Raw genomic sequence first — 20163 nt, forward strand, 5'->3', positions numbered from 1 at the left:
CGTGCTGCGGGGCCGGGTGTCTCCCTGGGACCTCCGGTGCCACTAAGGCTCTGCAGAGAGCAGGAGGCAGCAGAGGCACAGTGACTTCTGTGTGGGTCCCGTCTCCTCTTCCCCCACCCGCTCACTTCTCAGATCCTGGAATCCCATTGGCCAAATCTCTGCGCCGGAGCAGGCCTCGCCAGGTCACCGACGGCCTCTGACGCCTCCTCTTCAGTCCACGTCTCAGCCGACCCCTCGGCATCACTCGCTGCCATCGCTGCTCCGCTGGCTTGAAACACTCCGTGTCCGTGGCTGCGCCAGCCCAGCCTCCTCGGGCTTATGCCTGTTCCTATGGACATCTCTGCTGTGTCCTTTGCAGGCTTGCCCTACTTGTTGAGGTCCAGGGGACCTAAAGCCTGCTGGCCTCCATCTGTTACTGATCCTGGGTGACCTCACCCTCACGTATGGTGTCATGTGCCACCCAGAAGCGGATGCTGCAAAGTGTGTTTCCAGCCCTCATAGCAGCGCCCCAGGACCCGGTGTCGTGACCACTGCCTCCTGACCTGACTCTGCAGGCCTCGACGGCACCGTGTCAGCAGCACCCCAAACCTGGCTCAAGACCCCGGCTCCAAACCTGGTCTTCCTCCCTCGTGGCCTGGTGCTCCCCGCAGCTCCAACACGCATGCCAGGAGCTGCGTGGCCATCCTGTCCTCACTGGTGCCCATTAGACTGCCCTCAGCTCTGCCCACTTCTCTCCACGTCCATGGCACCACTGGCACTGGAGCCACCCTCGTCACTCGCTCAGATGACTGTGGTGGCTCTTTCCCTCCAATCCACTCCCATAGCCCCTTCCGTAGAGCCCTACACGGGCTCCCCAAGGCCCCTCAGAGGGAGGACAACACCGGTGCAGGCCACGAGGCCCGCCAGAGCCCGGCCCCACCCCGGCCCCCCCAACGCATGCCCGCACCATCTTCTGCTCCCCGACCGCGGCCCTTCCAGCTCCTTCCATGCAGCGCGGCCCCGCAGGTCCACATGGCCGGGCCCTCTGCCAGGAAGTGCTTCCCACCGTAGAGACCCGTCCACGTCATCTCTGTCACCACTTCCTCGCGGACCGCACCCGCTCCGAGCACCACGCACAGCAGTCGTCGCAGCAGCCACTGGACATTTACATGTGATTTTCCCACTCACAGCTGTCCCCGCTGTACCGCACTGTCACTATGACAGGCACTGAACCCCCAGTGCCTGACACAACACCTGACACACAGTGGGTGCTCAATACATGTTTTTGGAGAAAAGAAGCACAGATACTCAGGGAAATAGAGACGGTGTCTCAGTCAGAGTTCCTACGTGGTAAAAGGTTTACTCAAGGTGTTGGCTCATACGACCGTGGGGGCTGGCAAGTCCGAACCTGTAGAGCAGGCCAGCAGGCTGGAAGCTCGGGAGGGACCTGAGACAACACCGAGAAACATTCCTCCTTCCCTGGAAAACCGCAGTGGTCAGCTTGTGCCTTCCGCTGATTGGACGAAGCCCGCCTGCAGCATCGAGAGTGGCCTTTGCTTAACGCCAACCGACCGTAGCTGCTAGTCACATCCAGAGAATACCACCGCGCAGACACGCAACCACAGCCCAGCCAAACTGCCACACGAAACGTAGCCTCCACGGACGGTAAAGACGGCACTGACCCGAGGAGAGGCCTACGGCGGGCTGCGGTGGAGGCGTCCAAGAAGGGCAGGCGAAGCCTATTTCCACGCCGTAGGAAGGCCCAGCGGGATGCTGGAGACAGGGTGTGGAGCGTCTGCTCCATGCAGAGAGCTCGACCTGGCGCCCAGGACGCCTCGGCCAGGACTGCAGCCTGGGCGTCGGGGGCGGGGGCCTATTGTGAGGTCCGGATGGAATGCTGATCTTCAGCCCCGTCCTTGCCCCACCCGACTACTAGAGTGTGCCCGCGGCTCGTCCCTGGCCTTCACCGTCCCCTCCTGCCTGTGAGCAGAGGGCCGCAGAGCCAGTGGAGGTCGAGAGGACGTGGCTCAGCTGACTGCCAAGGCCAGGCCCGCAGAGCCCTCTGCGTAGGCAGCTCTAGGGAAAGGGACCGTGGCAGGGGCTCGGAGATCTGCGTTCTCGGAAGCTGACGCGGGACACGGCCAGGCTCTAGAAGGACTTCCGTCAGGGAGGCCAGGGAGCGGGAAGACGGAGGTGTGGCGCAGGTGGGCATGGCCAGGAGCACCTGGAAGGTGGGGCTCCAGTCACCTGATATGGAAACGCCAAGCGACAGGAAGCCAGGCGCTCAGACGGGGGGGCCCGGCCTGGCAGTCAGGCCATGCTCTGAGCACCTGGGGTCGGCAGAAAGCAGGGCCCTGTGTCCAGGCGTCCAAGGCAGAACGGCCCCAGGAGAAGGCTGCCAGGCTGCCATCAGGAGTGGCCGAGGGCCTAAGGAAAGGGCGCCTTGACCAGGAAGGAGGGCGACGACTCCACCCAGCAGCTCCCCCACTGACCACCCGCCCACGTGGCACCAGGCCCTGGGTGGGTGCTGGAGAGCCCCACAGTTTCTGCCCTCCACATAAGTGAGCAGAGCAGCATTAGCTAAGCAGACGGAGCGAGGTGAGTGCCGTGACAGAGACCGCGTCTGCGGGGGAAGCCTAAAGGGCAGTGGTTAGCTTGCCATGGGCACGAGGAAGCTTCGCCGAGGAGGCACCTTCAGAGCAAGGTTGGCTGAACGGAGGAGGGGTCAGCAGAGGCCGAGGCAGGGCCTGCCCGCAGGCCCGGAGGCACAAGAGCTGAGCCTGCTGGAGCAGAGGCCGAGGAGGGCACTGCCTCTGACCTCACAATACCCCCTGGGCCAGCCTTGCGACTTGCAAACTCTGGCGCCCTCCTCCAGCCCGGGCAAGGCCCGGGGCCCTGGGCAGCCTCCAGGTGCAGTGCCCTCGGGTGGGCTGCACCCTTCCCGCTGCCCTGGGGCATGTCTCTACTTACCAGTTATGAGGGGCTTCGGCATCAGATCGAGAGGCTGGTACGGGAAAATGAGGAACTGAAGAAGCTGGTGCGGCTCATTCGGGAGAATCACGAGCTCAAGTCAGCGATCAAGACGCAGGCGGGTGGCCTGTGCATCAGCGGGCTCACCAGCGGGCTCGGCGAGGCGGCAATCGGCCCTTCTCAACACCAGAGTAACTGTAAGAACCTGAGTTCAAGGAGAGTGGGTCGGGAGGGGTGAAGCTGCACCAAAGGGGAGAGACTGAGCGTGGGAGGCCTCGGGGATCGTGGGGAGAGAGGCATAGACAGTGACGCCTCTGCAGGCCAGGGGCCCCGCCGGGGAGGGGTGGGTGAAGGCACAGGGCCATTGGGATAAAAGGGCAAAACTAGGCGCTGGCCCCGCCCACCTGCCCACCCTCCCCATCCCCCGACCCCCGCTGAACTTCCAAGCAGCTCCATGGACTGAGAATTTCCTGGCTCTGGGACCCAAAAGTGCTGCCCAGATGGGCCCAATATGTTACTGGCCCTCGGCCTCCCATCCCCTCTCACCCTTTCACACCCGTCCCTCTCTCCCATGACTCTCTGCTCAGAGATGGCCAGGAGGCAATTGACAACTTAAGCTTAGAGGCTCAGGGAAGAAGCTAGGACTGAAGCTTGAGGTTTGGGACTCGCTGGTGCGTGACAGAGCCCTGGCGCTGGGGAGTCACAGAGCAGAGTCGAACAGAAGGATGGGCAGAAAAGCAGCTGACGTGATGACGGGCAGGGCTGAGCCGGGAGGGCGCTCAGAGGCCAGGAGGCGAGGGCAGCTGCAGGGCTGAGAGTGGTGATGGCAGCAGAGAGCTGGGACAGGGGAAACTGAAGAAACCAGAGGGACAATTTCTGGGCTGGCAAGGTTGCGGGAGGGAGCAACAGGAGTCAGTGGCTGTCACGGTGAGTGGGTGGCTTTACGTAGGGCTAGGAGGTGATGGAATGCTGGTGGCTGTTATAGCCACATCCCGCCGCGCCCCCATCTGTCCCAGCCTGAAGGAGGCTGTGTGCCCTCCCATTCAAGGTGCGCTTCTCCAACATGCGCGGAGCCCACGCACTCCGGCGGTGGCCTGCCCTGCCACAGGCCCTGCACCCCACTCTGCCTGCTGTCTGCCCCCTCCCCGGCCGGTTCACAGTCAGATGTGAGACCACCCTTCTTTCCTGAGAGGAGGGCGCTGCTCTGTTAGTCTGCCACTTAGACCTCTGCAGCTTGGCAGTGGACAACTCTGCCGTCCAAGGAAGGTCACACCTTTCTGGATCTCTCCATCTGGAACTGATGACCTTCCTCTTTCTGAGCTCCAGGAGCACCTTTGCCCCAGCCCAGCCCAACTTCCTCATGGCTGCTTCCTCTCGGGCCCCACCCCCTATACCTCTTCAGCCCCCGCAACACGGTTCACCCTCAGCTGGCAGTGCGGATCCCCTCAGAGGCTCCTGCAGATCCGGCGAGTCCCTGAAACATAGCCCACGCCAGCCGAGACACGGTTCTGATTAACTGCCTGTTCTGTCCACCAGGACACCACATCCGCTCAGGTCTGTGCACCTTCTCCAACCGTGCCACTTCCAGCTAAAAGCCGCCCTCCCTTTACTCTCGAAAGCTGCCTCTGCCTGCTGCCTGCCCGCTGGGTTCTATGCCACCCAACCTGGCTGTGGCGTGGGATCTGTCTTCACAGTGCCCCGCTACTGATCACAGGCACATAGGCCCCTCTCATTTGGATGGTTATACTGCTAATGACTCTGAGACAACAGACAGGGCCACAAAACTAATCCACAGGGAAGCGTGACGTTTAAGAAACTAGACTCTGGTTTCCCACTCGCAGGCTCACCAAGCAACGCTTCTCACTTCAGCATTGATTCGTAAGAGAATCCTTGGACCACTTTTGATTCTCCGACTCCTAGGGGTCAGAGGATCTTTCTCGGCCACTTCCTCACCCTGTGACTGGCCTTCCTCATGGGGCCAGGCTTTTACTCTCGGTTTGCTCTCATGACCTCGACCTTCAGTTCCTCTTTCTGAGCCCACCTTTCTCTTCTCTTGTGCTCTTGTGCCCAGCTGCACCTCCTACACCCTTCCGCCAGACTGTAAGACGTTCACAAGACATCCACGTGGAGTGTCAGGGAAGCAGTGTCAATAGGGAAGGTCAGAGGGGAGGTCACTGAAGGAGGCGAGGCCATCTGAGAAGAGAGTACAGTGGGAAGAGACTGAGGGACAAGTGCTGAGTCAGGACAGGTGGAGAAGCTGGCAAAGGAGCACTCATAGACAGGAAAACTGCCACAGTGTAATGTCGCAAGAGGCAAGAGACAGCTTCGGAGACGACAGAGTGTGGACAGGATAAAGGCTGAGAGATGAAGCAAGAAAAGTTCTAAAAAAAAAAAGTGCTAATGACTTGGCGTTAACGACCTTGGTTCGAGTGACTTCAGAGTGACTTCAGCCCCACCATAGGTGAGCAAGGTGAAGAGCGTGTGAGAAATCAAGCGAATAGACCTGACGCTTAGTTCGGGGAGCGCGGCCTCCGGAGCGGGCAGCGGCTGGACGTGGCTGGGGGTCCGGAGCTGCTTTGCGAGATGGCGGAGACCGGAGTGGATGGGAGGGGCAGAGGGCGCTCTACAGAGGGGGCTGCCCTTGGGCGACAGAAGGGAAGGTGAGGGACAGTGCCCGGAGTGGACTTGGAGACTCCAGACCTGGGTTCGGTTTTCCCTGTGAAAATGCCATTCTCTGAGAGCAGGGCGGGGACAGGCAGGTGGGAAGGTGTGACATAGGGCGAAAGTGGTCGCAGGAATGAGAGGGGAACTTGGGAAGGCTGTCCGTCCGTCCGTCTGTCTGTCTGGGCAGTGGCCTGAGTGGTGTCAGCGTGGCTAGATTCTGAAGGCAACGGCCACCTACCCTGTCCAGTGGTGTGTGGTTCGGGGCAGGCAGGCAGCAGGGCCGACTCAGCAGGCGTTGGGGACCAGGCCCGCTGCTGGCCAGAGAGAGAAGAGAGGCCAGTGTGCCAGGGATCTGGAGAGGCTGGACACCGGGTGGCCGGGAGGGACCTGCGACCAAGGAGGAGGCGCAACATGGCAGTCAGGGGCAGCTGAGGAGGGGAGGTCAGTGGATGGGGCACATCGGGGAAGGGGACCCGCCTGGTGCGGTGGGAGATGGCGCCCGGGGTCAGCGCCAGCAGGCCTCCCGCTCGCGGCCGCTGGGGCAGAGAGCAAATAGGGGCCACCAGAGTGCTCGTCACTAAAACAGTGACTCCTCCGAGACAGGCTCCACCCCCCCACTCCTCCCTCCTTGGCCGCAGGACCGGCTGCCCCCGTCTTCTCTCAGGACCTGTCACCACGCCCCTCACGACGTGTCACGCTCAGGATCCGTCCCCCTTGGGACCCATCACCATCCTCCCTCTCTTCCCCTCCTCCTGCCTCCCCTGCCCTCTTGGAACCTTGAACTAGAGCCACCTTCGCTCACAGATTTCCCCTCTGTGGATCCAGCCTTCTCCTCAGTCCTCCCATGTCGAAAGCAGCAGCTTCCCGCCCAAATGCTCGGGCTCCGCCCCGTCAGAGCCCCGCCCAGCACTCTAGCCCCGCCCCATCAGCCCCGCCCAGTGTCCTAGCTCCGCCCCACGGTTTTGGCTCCGCCTCCATCCCGGCCTCCTCTGCAGTGCGCGGTGCGCCCTACGCTTGGTCTCTGCGAGGTCTTAGTGGGCCCCAGCGCAAGGCAGCCTCCGACCACCCGCGGAGACCACCGGCCACCTTGGCTTCTCCTCCGTCCCCGCGCGGACCCAGGTCTAGGCGGCTGGGTCGCCTCTGCCCGCGGCCTCTCGCTCGCTGACGTCTGCGCGCGGGACGAAGGGTCCGAGGAGAGAGAGGCAGCGGGTGGTGGGCAGACCCAGGAGGTACCGCGGCTGAGGTGGCTGCAGCCCAGGGCGAGAGGCCAGGCGAGGGAGGTGGTGCGCGGCGGAGGTCAGCACAGTGGAAAGGCGCGGCCCCGACCTGCGGCATGAGGGTAGGAGACCCGAGTGCAGCCGCTCCAAAATCCCGGCCTTGGGCGGGAAGGATGGAGCTGCCCCTGCGAGGAGCAGGTGGCGGAGGAATCAGAAGTTCAGTTAAACAGTGGAAAACACTGTCACCTGCATTTGCGAATCTAAGATATTTGCTTTTCTTTTTCATTTCAATCGTTCGAGGTAACAAAGCAAACTTCCTAGACCCTAAATCATTCTTACATGAAACAAAAAACATGAATGACCGAATCTAAAGCTCGTTTGAAGGTTCTAATAGTGTACTCAAACCCAGGAAGATTTCAACTCACAAATCGAGATCGATGAAATAGAAGTTATAAAAAGGACGATCACTTGTACAAAGCTAGGGGCCCAGAATCTCCTCAGCAGAGGTTGACCCCCTGGCTCCTGTTGGCTCAGAACCCCTGTTCACACCTTGTGGCCTGGCATCAGCATTACTAGTGTTCTCCAAACTTAAGTGTCACCATCATCCAGCCAGAGATTTCCTCAAGGCTGTTCCTGAGATTCTCATGGGCGACCCAGATGAGTCACAAACTCTGTGGACATTGCGTTCGTCTGTGACTGATGCCGCCACCGTCATGGCCCTAAGCAGTGGACACACAGCCTGTAATACTACCCAGGGGTGCACTTAATTGCACCCCTAAATGCCTGTGACCCCCAATGAATCTTTTTTATATCACAATTTTATTGAGATATAATTCCATACCATATAATTCACCCATTTATAGTGTACAATTCAACGGTTTTTCATATATTCATAGACAAGTACAAACATGACCACAATTTTAGAATGCTTTCATCGCACCAAAAAGAAACCCTTTAGCTATCACACTCCTGCCACCCACCCCTTCTCAGCTCTAAGCAGCACTGATTTACTTTCTGTTTTTATGGACTTGCCTACTCTGGACATTCCACATATATGGAACCGTACATATGTGGCTTTTGTGGCTTTCGTTTAACAATGTTTTCAAGGTTTGTCTATGTTGTAGCATGAATCACTACTTCTAGGTGGGATTGAGAGGGTTTTCATGAATGAATAATATGCCGTCAATGGACACACCACATTTTGTTTGTCCATTCTTCATTTGATGATTTTTTGTTTTCTCCTTTTGGCTATTAGGAACAATACTGCTGCAAACATTCTTATATAAGTTTTTATGTGGATGTGTTTTCATTTCTCTTGGATATATATCTAGGAGTAAATTGCTGGCGATTCTATGTTTACCTGTATGAGAAACTGCTAGTTTGTTTTCCAAAATGGCTGCACTATCTTGCATTTCCACCAGCAGTGTATGAGCGTCCCAATTTCTCTGTGTCCTTGATGACTCTTATTATTTGACTTTTTGATTATAGACATTCTAGTGGGTGTGAAGTGGTATCTCGTTGTTGACTTGCATTTCTCTGATGACTAGTGTCGCTGAGCATCTTTTCATGTACTTATTGGCCAACCATATGTCTTCCTTGAGAAACATCTGTTCGGATCCTTTGCCAATTTTTATTGGACCATTTGTCTTTTTATTATTGAGCTGTAAGAGTTCATATATTCTGGATACAAATCCCTTACCAAATATCTGACTTACAAATATTTCCCCCATTCTGTGGGTTATCTTTTCACTTTCTTGATAGCGTCCTCTGAAGCATAGAAGCTTTTAATTTTGATTAAATACAATTTATCTATTGTTGCCCATGCTTTTGATGTCGTATCTAAAAAGCCATTGCCTAATCCAAAGTTGCAGAGTTACTGCTCTATTTTTTTTCCAAGAATTTTATAGTTTTTGCTCTTATATTTCAGCCTGTGATACATTTGAGTTGTTTTGTGTGTGATGTGAGGTAAGGGTCCAACTTCATCCTTTTGCACGTGGATATCCATTTTTTGAAAAGATTATTCTTTCCCCATTGAATTGCCTTGACACCCTTGTCGAAGTCAGTTCATCATAGGTACACGGGTTTATTTCTAGACTCATTCTATTCCATGATCTGTATGTCTGTCCTTATGCCAGTGCTGCATAGTTTTGGTTTCTGTAATTCATAGTAAGTTTTGAAATCTGAATATTAGTTCTCCAACTTTCTTCTTTTTCAGGATTCCTATGGCCATTCTGGATCCCCTGCAATTTCATATGAATTTTAGGATCAGCTTGCCAATTTCTACAAAGAAGCCAGGCTTGGTTTCTGACAGGGATGGCATTGAATTTGCAGATCACTTTGGGGATTACTGCCATTTTAACAATATTAAGTCTTCTGATCTATGAACGTGGGATGTTTTTCCATGTATTTAGATCTTCTTTAATTTCTCTTACCAATGTTTAGAGCCTTCAGAGGATAAGTTTTGCATTTCTTTCATTAAATTTATTCCTAAATATTTTATTCTTTTGGATGCTGTTTTCTTAATTTCATTTCGGAATTATTTATTGCAAGTCTATGGGACTACATTAGATTTTGTAGACCTCGAGAATCTTGCACTCTTTGTATTCTGAGGAGTATACGACGCCTTCAAAGAGTAACATGAATTTTGGATCACATACGGCCATCTCAGAGGCCACAGCTTATAATAAGATCATTCTATGGACACTTCCCTCTGTGGTCAGATTAAGCTCTCAGTGCTTAGGGACACAAACTCGAGTCTACTAGACCTCGATTCCTATCTTGATCAATTTTTTTTACTCATCAAGTTTCACGTCTGCTCATATACACATCGTTCTTCCTGCTTCTTGGGTACCGTCTGGGGCCCAAGCACTGCTTTAGGCACTGGGACACAGAAGCAGACAGACAAACCCCTGTTCTCATGGAGCTTCCATCCTAACGGAGGGAGAAGGAACAAACCAATAAGTCAGTGCAAAGATCTTGGAGAGGGGTCAACTCGGCCACCCATGTCAGCAAGGGGTCAGCAGCTCAGTGCAGTGGGCACATCTGAGAGGCGGGCAGCTGTGGAAGGTCTCTGTGGCTGGGGCCAGGTGTCCAGAGCAGTGAACCTGGGAGGACCGAGAGACGAGAGACCAGGATCTGGTCTCTCTGAAACTCAGAGAGATCGGCCAGCACATCAGAGGCACACGGGCACCTTGGTCCAGGCTCTGCCATGGTAGGAGAGAGCGCCCTCCCCCAAGGGCCGTGTAGGGTCTCAGTGCTTTCTCTGTGTCCCCCAGGTGTCTTCCTGTCCCCGTCCCCGGCAGCAGCAAACGAGCCTGTCCTGGAAGAAGTGGGGATTGTGACTCTGGCACCCCTGACCGACATGCTAAAGAGCCCGCAGCCCAGCCCCGCAGCAGGCTCCATCGTGAGCCCTCTGACGGGCCCTCTCAGCACGCTGCTGCCCTCCCCAGGGCCCATGTCGCAGAACAGCCAACTCGCCAGCCTCCTGACCGGCCCCATGGCAGTGCCCACGGCAGGCACACTGGCCAGCTCCCTGGGCCTGCCCTCGACCGGCCCCCTGACTCCAAGCAGCCACCTGACCGGCCCCATGGCAGTGCCCACGGCAGGCACACTGACCAGCTCCCTGGGCCTGCCCTCGACCGGCCCCCTGACTCCAAGCAGCCACCTGACCGGCCCCATGGCAGTGTCCCCAGCGGGCACACTGACCAGCTCCCTGGGGCTGCCCTCGACCGGCCCCCTGACGGGCTCCATGGCCATGCCTCAGAGCAGCCCCCTGATGGCCCCTGTGACAGGCACGATGGCTGTCTCTCTGAGCAGCCCCCTGCTCACCTCCACGGCTGCCCCTCTAGGTGTCTCTCAGAACCTTCTGGCCAACCCCATGAGCAATCTGGTGCTATCGGAGGCCCCAAGGGTGCGGCTGGCAGAGCCACTCCGCGGACCCCATCCCTCAGCTGGCACAGGGCCTGCTGCCACCTCCAAAGGTACCCCGTGCAGGAGGAGGGGCAGCGGGGGGCCGGGAGGGGCCCCCGCCAGGCTAGGGCCTGGTCCTGCCTCGCTCTCATCCTCTCCTCTCTGCCCCCACCTTGTCGCTAGTCCCACTCTCCACCGAGCACCCCCGGCCGACCCAGGACCCGGAGCCCCTCAGCATGACATTCGTGGGTGCGCCCATCCAGACCTCCACCCCCGTGGGCACCGCGGGCACGCCCAGCCCCATGACAGCCTTCTCCTACAGCACCGCAGACCCCCGGACCCAGCCTGGTGCCGCCCAGGCACAAGTGGTTCCAGCCTCGGTTCCAGCCTCTGTCCCCGCCTCAGCTGCCCCCGCCACGCGCTGCGGTCCTCCCTCTGCCCCCTCCGCCCCCCAGGCTGCCACCAACTACACCATATCGAGTGCCTCCCACACCACCCAGTGCACCCCACTCCCCATCCAGACATCAGTCCCCACTGACCCACACTCGCCCGCATCCCACTCCCCGGCATGATCCTGCTCAGCCTCAGACACTATCTCACTCACGACTTCCCGTCGAACATGCAGCAGTTGTATTGTCATGAGAACCGACTCGGAAAACCATGCCGGATTTGGAGCGGAAGCTGGCCCACCGCAAGAGCAGCAAGTTAACTGACTGCCCCCGAGGTCAGTGCCACAGCCGGTTCCCACGGTTCCAGGGGGGCTGCCACCTGGGCACCCACCTGCCTGGGCTGCTGACCACGACTGCTGATACCCCCTCCACCCTTTGCTGTCCCCAGAGCCGAAGCAGCTGGCCTGGGAGCGGCTGGTGGGGGAGATCGCCTTCCAGCTGGACCGCAGAATCCTGTCCAGCATCTTCCCCGAGCGCGTGCGCCTCTATGGCTTCACCGTCTCCAACATCCCTGAAAAGATCATCCAGGTGTGTGGGGCCGTCTCCGTCACCGCCAGAGGGCCTGCCCCTGGCACCTGGGAGGAATGGAAGCATGCTGGCCCTAGAGGGCCCGCTGGGGGGCCCTGCACTCCAGCTTAGGGACCGCAGCAAAATCCGAGGTGCACCCTGGGATGGAGGAAGCATCGTGCTCAGTCCCAGGGGCCGGCGCGTGTCCAGAGCATCTCGTAGCGGGAGCCTGGTGTCCTAGCCACGGCCATCCCAGAGCACCCGGCAGGGGAGGGTCCTGAGCACGGTCAGACCTGCACTCGCCCCCTTTGCCACCGCAATGGCCTCCTCGGGGCCTCCCCCAGACTGGCAGAGTCCACATCTTCTCCCCTGCCCTGTCAGTGTCCTCAAGGGGCACTGGGGAGCACAGGGGAGGCAGGTCCTGGAGCCTCTGAGCAGGCGGCCGCCTCGTGGCGGGGGAAACCTCAGGCCGGGGTTCAGCAAGCGGCCTACCCAGCCTACTCCCTGAGGGACACGGAGGACGATGCTTTCCACGAGCGCCCGAGCGGGTCTGCTTGCCACCGCGGCGGGAGGCTCTCCAAGGCACCGAGAACCGGAGCGGGACTGCGCGGGCTGCGTGGGGCTGGACTCCCGGGAGCCGTTGTCCAGAACGAGCGCATGCGCGCCCTTCCCCGCCGCCACGTCAGCGCGGGAGGGGTCGCCGCGCCTGTCGGGGACGTGCGCGCCACCTCCGCCTTTGGGCCACGTGGGCTTCCTTTGGGAGAATAGCTGTCTGTGCTCCCTGCCACCTCCTCTCAGGCTGTCACTGTCTGTGCACCACAGACCTGGCTGTGAATGAGCGGGAACGGCTCGTCACAGCGGGTTCATGGGCATCCGCGTTTGATCTTTCCTTCCTTTCCGTTAAGGTGCCCTTGGCCTTTAATGTTAATGTGGTCAGAATTACCCGCTTGTCCCTTTATAGTTTGTACTTTCCATGTCTTGCTTAAGGCTGGTGTGGTAGGGGGCAAAGGGGAGCCGTCAGTCCCGACCGCGTGTCTTGTGTGCGTTGGGGACTCCTCCCCCCGCCGCCCTCATCACAGGAGGATGACCGAGCAGGAGCGTTTCTCTCCTTCCAGATCGTTCTCGGCTCCCCTGGGCCCTCGGTTCTTCAATATGAATTTTAGGATCAGTCCATCAGGTTCCAGGAAAGCCTAGTTCACATTTCTAGTTTCGCGCTGGTTTTCATATCGAATTGGGGACGTTTGCGTGTCCTTACAGTGCTGAGTACCCTACACACCCATCGCTTCTCGTGCTCATGTCGCCCGGCCCACTTTGGTCGTGTTTGGCTTGACCACCCTTGACGCGTGTCCAGGACTGCCAAGGCCACTGCCGTGTCACGAGTGCAGACTGGCCATGGCTGTTCAAAACTCGGCCAGCGACGTGGTAGAAGCATAATATTTATGTCTCTAGAGTGCCGTGTGTGATATCTAGTCGGCAAAGGTCACGTTTACAAGCGCGAGTCTGGTTGCCCACGTGGAAATCAGTAACATCTTCGTGAAGAGACGTCCTACTGTTTGAAAATGCGCATTTAAACGCAAGAGATAAAAACACATCGGCCTCTGGTGGAGGGATTGGCTGCATAAGTCCTGCGTTCCCAGGCTCCTCTGTGCTCTACCTGAGAGTCGTCACTTACCTCGTAGGATTTAAGTCACAGCACTAAGCGGTGAGTCTAGGGAAGAGGCAGGAAGCGGACGGCGGGATGTATGGAGACGATCGTTCTCGGTGTTTGAGGAGGTCGGGAGCTCAGTGCCCGCTGAGCTTGGAGGCGAGTGCCTCCACCGCTGTCCTGGCAGCCTCTGGGAGCCTGCGGCTCTCATCACGACCTCCTCGGTCACTCTGCCCAGCGGCCACCATTGCCAATCCCAGAGCCATTGGCCCCATTCTCCTTCCATCAGCAACAGCGCTGCTGGGACCATTCGCTCGCCCCCGAGTTCTAGAGAGGAGGATCCCCTGGAGCCCAGATGCACAGATGCTGCCTTCAGGACCCCAGCAGATGCCCCCGGCCGGCCTTCTGCAGGGCCGGGAGCAGGGTGACGTCCAGTCACATCTGGGGATCATAAAGACGTATGCTGGTCTCGGGGCCATCCTGCCTGCTTGGCTGGACCATCCGTTGGCTCCTATTTGCATGTGATTCCACGTTGCCCAGCCTTTCATTTCCTTTCCCTGGAACATCTCGTTGGTTTTTCTGCGTGCAAACTCCAAAAGCCGGTGGTTGCTACATTCCCTAAATTCTACATGGACCCACTGAACCTGGGCAGATCTGGTACTGTCCAAACCAGGGCTGTTTGCTTCACAAATGCAATAAGATTTATGACTAAAAAGTTTTTAGAGAGCCCTGTTTTCAATAGGGACTTACTGACTTTTTTCACTGAACCTAGCTGTCTTTTTTTCTGAGTTTGCAGAGACAGGTATGCCATTTTTTAAGCCCAACTCAAATTTGTCCTGGCGTTCATGCATTCCGCCTCTTTCACCCAATGGCAAAGGTCTTCTGCCCTCTGAGGGATGCTCTGAGTTGCCTTTCTTTCGACACCCTACTCCTAGGAGCCCCTGAGTTCAGCTGCATCAGTGAGGGTGACGGAGGGTGGTACCCTGTAACTGTGTCCAGCTGGGCCTATGGTGCCCCCCCTGATACTCTCCAGAGTCCCACTCACTGGCCTGCCAAGAATGTTTGGGATTTTGTGTAATGGTTTTTTTATCTGGCTACCTTGCCAAACCCTCAGTTGTCATAGCCTGTATATCATCTTGGCTTTTCTGTGTAGACAATCATAGTGTATAGAATTTAAAAGAAGCAGATAATACATCAACCTCATCTTGTTTGATTTGACTAGAAACACCCACTCCAGCCTTCGCATTAGGCAGGTCGTGTGTCCCAGGCTTTCTGCCAGATATTCTTCAGGCCAGTCAGAGTTCTAGGTTGCAGGTAACAAAGTTCACACTAGCTGTTGTAAGCAGAAAAGGATTTATTATAAATGTTTGGGTGGTCACAGCAGCTCAAGGAAGGATACAGAATTAGACTTGTTTGCTCTACAGCCAGTAAAAATGCCGGCACACCAGAGACTCGGCTCACCACTTCCACTGCTGGCCCGGGGACAACAGGCAGACTCCCACTCGAATACTCAGAATTTAGTACAGCAGCCCCAAAGAACCAGGGCCATAGCTACTGCACACTTCTGAAAACCTGCACCCTCTGTGTGCACCACCTCCTAGGCACTCTCTTCCACCTGGAGGTTCCATCCATGGGGTATGTGCTGGGCAGAACCCCAGGTCACACGGGGCTACCTAAAACGTGATTTTTAGCTTCCAGACTCATGGAGCTCAGGAAGGCACGAGAAAGCAGTAAAATAAAAGCCAGATGAACCAGGTTTAGCATCTGCCAAATCAGATTAAGAAGTTTTTCCTCTTCCTCATTCATTGAGGGTTTTTGTTGTTGTTGTTGTTGTTGTTTTAAATCGTGGACAAATATTGAATTTTTGAGGATGTTTTTCTGTCTCTCATTGAGATGATCACACGATTGTTTCCCTACTTTCTTTTCTCTTTTAACATTTGAGACTCGTGATTAGATAGTCTGATCGTAAACCATATCGTTTCCTGGTGCTTTGTAATTACAGTGGGATGCTGTTTGCTGTTATTTACGAGCTCTAGCTTTGCTTCTTCTTTGGAGGCCGTGCGGAGATGCTGTGATAGAACTGCAGGTGTTTCGATAAGCCAGGTGTTTATCTTTGGGCCCTGCTGACCACCAGTCAGGGGTGCGGAGGGCCGGGCTCTGGCCCAGAGGCCGGATCTGACAGCCCTAGTCTCCTCCCATTGGTTGGAACTTAGAGATGTCACGACTTGCTGCAGGAGGCCGGACATGTGGTCTCAGCTGGGGGTTTAAGGGAATGGAAGTTTAAGGGAAGCCGGTCGAAAGTTCTCTGCAGTGGAGCGTGTCGACTGCACAATTTTGTCTTGCTGACCCTCTCTGTTGATCCTTTGATTCTGTTTCCTCATTTCCGCTGTTTATTATTTCATTCCTGCTGCTACCTTTAGATTTGCTTTATTTTTCTTTCTTGAGTTGAGCACCTAAGTCATTTTATTTTATTTTTTTCCCCTCTTTAATTCACTCACACACCCCTGACCTATAGATGTTGCCATTTCCCCTTAAAAACTGGATTTCTGAAGGTAGGGCATCTCCTCCCACTCGCCCCCGGGGCCTGGCACCCTAAAAAGCACCAGGAGTGCTTGGGGGGCCTGGTACACCCGGGGTATGATCCGTGGCTCCACCTGGGGCGTGAACCCAGGACCTTCTGCATGTAAAGCAAATGTGCTAACCACTATGCTATGAAGCCAACTCTAAGTCATTTTATTTTACATCTGTCTTTAAATAAATACATTTAGGGCGAGGAGATAGCCAATATATTTAACAACTGGTACAACGGGAACGCCGGCCAGAGTAGATGGTGGGACAGGATCCAGGGCAGAGGGACAGTGTTCTGTTGTTTATCAGCTGCTTCTGTTGTTAACGTGGAGTCTTGGAGTGGCCTGTGCGTCTGCTGCATCTCCAACCTGCCTCAGAGCCCCGCTCTGGCTGCGTCCCACAGGGTTGGACAGGCAGCTTGGGCTGTTCAGGTCTAAATATTTCCCTAACTGCAGTGGACTGCCTTTCGGACTCGAGAATCAGTTAGGTTGCACCCTCCGGTCTCCATCGTCCCAGGAACGTTTGGCTGTCTTTTTCTTTCTAATGCTCTTGCCCTGTGTTCAGAAAACAAGGTCTGTACCACACTGATTTTGTGACATTTGCTACCTTTTCCTGCATCACTGAGCATGGTCAGTGTCGTGGTGTTCCAGGATGGAAGGGCTGGACGGTGAGCGCATGTGCTCAGTCTCCTTGGGGTGTGCATGTTTGGTCACGCCTGCTCTCTCCGCCACATCCGGTCCTCTTCGCACCCTGCTGGTTCTCCTGCTAAAGACTTCCCCATGTACATATAGCTACATTCTCTTGTCACCCACTATGAACTCCAGTCCAAGCCACCATCACCTTACTGGTCCACAGCTACCTTAGCCCCTCCATCTAGTCACACCTGACTAGTATGAGCATTCAGTGTGTGCCAAGTGCCTACCAGACAGACAGCCTCTGCCCTCAGGGGTCTCAGCCTCTCCTGGGGAGGCCTTTGATCAACAAGAACAGCCATAGAGAGCTATGGAGGGGGCGGACAGGAGAGTTTAAGGGTGGGCGCGAGGTGCTGAGAGTGTGGCCTGCCTCGCAGTCCCCTCGCTCCCAGATCCTGGTCTCGCCCAGCAAACTTCAGCACCCAACAATGTACGTCACCTCTCTATTCCTCTGAAACACAGCTCAGTGTGGGGCCCACCGAGGTGTCCCATGGCGTTGAGATCCCCATGCAGTGGTGCTGACACATTTCCTTTGGTCCCCAGACAGCCCTGTCAGGTGGTGTCACAGCAGAGAAGCTGAGGCTCAGACCCAGTGTGGTGACAGTAGTAGTCATTGAGCCGGCTCTCCCTGTGGGCCCACTATGTGCTCAGCCCCCGGCATCTCCCACACCATGCGTGCCATTCCTGGGCACGTTCTTTCCCCTGCTGTCCTGATCTTTCAGATCCCGGCCCAGCCCCCTCGGGTTAGGGAGCAGCCTGGCAGGCATCTGGGGGATGCTGGGAGGGGGCAAGCAGGCCAGCCCTGGCCCGAGTGCTGGAGGGCTCAGGCAGCGAGATACCCCATCCCACTGCTGCTTAAGACCAGGAGCTCTGTGGGCCTGGGGACGGCTGCGCCTGTGACAGGTACGTAATTTATGGGACCCATTGCAAATGAAAATACAGGGATCCTGGTTAGAAATAAGGAAGAACTCCAAGATGGCTACAGCGGGGCATCAAGCTGAGTGCTCTGAACATCGGCTCCTGTGTGACTGCCCAGGTCACATGTCCAGGCCACGGCAGGAGGGGTGGAAAGAAGAAGGATGTAGTCACTGCCTGGCTGGGGGTCACAGGTGAACAAGTTGGTCAAGATGCCCCAGCTGTTGCCAGTCCCCATGTCCGAGCGCTAAGAGCAGGCACCCGAGGGGCGCGGGATGCCCAGTGCTGAGATGGGGAGCATTTGGCACCAGGCCTTGGGTCATCACGTCGGCATGAGGGATGGGGACTCCTGCAGGGAGTGTTCAGGCTGCTGAGGATGCAGCCTGGGGGTCACAGGAGGCGCCTGGAGAGAAGGCTGAGAGGTAGCAGGACAGGGAGCCAGGAGGAGGCCTGGGAAAACCCCCAGGGTGTGTCTCTTGGGTCAGTGGCCCCTCACCGTTCATCCCAGACTCCCAGCCATGCTCCTTCTTCAATCCCTCGTGGTCTCAGCTCAGTCCCGAATCCCTGGTGGCAGATGGAACAGGTGATGGGGCTTCAGAAATTGCCCCTCACCTGCCCATGTCCCCTCACTCTCCCCTCAGGCCTCCCTGAACCCCGACCACAAGCTGGATGAAGAGCTGTGCCAGACGCTCACACAGCGCTACGTGAGCATCATGAACCGGCTGCAGAGCCTGGGCTACAACGGGAGGGTGCACCCGGCACTGACCGAGCAGCTGGTGAACGCCTACGGCATCCTGCGGGAGCGGCCCGAGCTGGCCGCGTCTGAGGGTGGCTCCTACACCGTAGAGTTCTTGCAGCACGTGCTGGTGGAGACCGTGCACCCCAACATGCTCACCGACGCACTGCTGCTGCTCTCCTGCCTCAGCCAGTTGGCACATGACGACGGCAAGCCCATGTTCATCTGGTGATGCTGTCCCCACCAGCCCAGGCTGGCTCTGCCCTGCTCCCTGGTGCAAGGCCATTAAAGCTTCCCATAGACGCTGGCTGCTGGGCCTGCCGGCACTCCTGGCTGTGCTGCCTCCTCGGGCGGCTCCAGCGCCTCCTCCCCCGTGCCCCTTCATTGGGCCTGCCCAGGGCCAGGGGCAGCTGTCTGGTCATCGGGGTGTGCCGAAGGCCCCAAGGCTCCCTTCACCTGGCACCTGGCAGAGCAGCAGAAACCCCAGAGACTTGGAGAAGAACAGGAAACGGGAAGGAGCCTAGCTGGCAGAGGAGGGTCATGGTGGTGCCAGCAGCACTGGAGACTCACGCAGGGCTGAGGCCTGGGCGCAGGGTGGAAGGCAGCGGTGGGAGGGAGGCAGGGATGTGGGAGCCCCTCCCCCTGCGCGAGGCAGGGATGAGGAGCAGGGAGTGGGGGCTGCTGGGACCTCACTGAGGGCGGGAAGACTAGAGAAGAGGGAACCAGGAGAAAGCCTCATTCGATCCTGGCACAGGGTAGCCCAGGGAGACAGGGCACTTCCCCAGGCACCCGTGGGTGGGGAAGAAGAGGCGGTGTCACAAGGTGCTGGGACCCGGGGTGGGAGACCCGAGCAGGCAAGGGCACAACCAGCCTGCTGCTGGCTAGGAAGCAGGACAGAGCAGGGCAGAGGAGGCATGGGCTTGGAGGGGGCACCAGGAGGTAACCTGTAGGCTCTGATGGGCAAGGGCTTGTGGATAGTGCAGGAAGCTGAGAGGTATAGGCCAGGATGGTTGTCCCTGCCAGGGCATGCGTGAGGACAGAGGGCAGTGTGGGGAAGCCCACACAGAGTGGCCTCTGGCCCTCAGGATGGAAAGGAGACGGCCTGCCCGTGGAAAGGCAGGAGGCTGGAGCTGCGATGGGAGGTGGACGGTGTGGAGAAGACCCAGGGTCAGCAACCAGCGAGGGCTACGGGGAAGGAGGGGCTGCCGGGACCCTCTTGCCCCAGGGCTCCCTGCCACTCTACCCTTCCCACTCCCAGCCTGGGACCTCAGGTGGCCCAGCCAGACCTCTGGGAAGGGTGGAGAAGGGCTCCATAGAGATGGGAAGAACTCTGTGGGTGTACATCTTCCAGCAAAGTAGCCATGAGCAGCCCAGCGCCAGGGATGGAGGTATCCTGGAGAATTGGGGTAGGGGACAGAAGCCCTCCACCTCCCTGCCAGTAGAGGTGCAGGGCAATTTAAGAATCCGCCGCGGCAGCTGTAGGGACTGGTTCACAGCTCGAGTTAGAAAGGTGGGGGGCTAGCAGCACTGGACAGCACCAGGCAGCTCGTCCCAGAAACCAACCGAACAGGTGCTGGAGCTTTCGGCGCAAGCGGAACTGGCTTCTCTCAGGCTCGTGCGCCCCGCGGGAGCGGCTGCGCAGGACAGAACCAACGGTCCCTGCCCCCCAGATTGGAAGCTCCTTGGGGTAGAGTCACAGAGCCGTCACCACTGTGCGCCGGCCTTGTGGGGGCTCCGCGGGGCGCTGAGTGGGCTGGCTGGTTAGGCCGCTCCGAGTCCGTCCCTCATTTGGGGACCTGTCTTTTGACTCAGGTGCGGAACATCGTACTTCTGGGCAGAAGATGGGGGTAAAGTAGATCCTGCAATCTGACAGCCCCCGGGCTATTCCAAGCGGACTTTCAGGAGAGGAGAA

The 20163-nt window shown here is 57.4% G+C and overlaps 1 protein-coding gene and 1 long non-coding RNA gene across 2 annotated transcripts; one reads left to right on the forward strand and one right to left on the reverse strand.

Moving 5' to 3' along the window:
• Positions 1-1319: 1319 nt before the first annotated feature.
• On the reverse strand, positions 1320-7017 carry LOC120588821 (uncharacterized). The gene is made up of 4 exons (XR_005649326.1): positions 6406-7017; positions 5852-6000; positions 2950-3154; positions 1320-2203 (listed from the first exon to the last, which is right to left on the reverse strand). It is a non-coding gene; the product is annotated as an uncharacterized LOC120588821 (long non-coding RNA).
• On the forward strand, positions 2140-20152 carry SPATC1 (spermatogenesis and centriole associated 1). Its single transcript, XM_039846081.1, is given in 6 exon segments — positions 2140-3146; positions 10106-10810; positions 10923-11238; positions 11240-11463; positions 11577-11716; positions 18157-20152. Coding segments are annotated over 6 exon segments (1923 nt in total). The 5' UTR covers positions 2140-2935; the 3' UTR covers positions 18484-20152.
• The last annotated feature ends 11 nt before the right edge of the window (positions 20153-20163 follow it).

The sequence above is a fragment of the Pteropus medius genome, unplaced genomic scaffold (assembly GCF_902729225.1).
Source record: "Pteropus medius unplaced genomic scaffold, Ma_sr-lr_union100, whole genome shotgun sequence".
NCBI lineage: Eukaryota > Metazoa > Chordata > Mammalia > Chiroptera > Pteropodidae > Pteropus > Pteropus medius.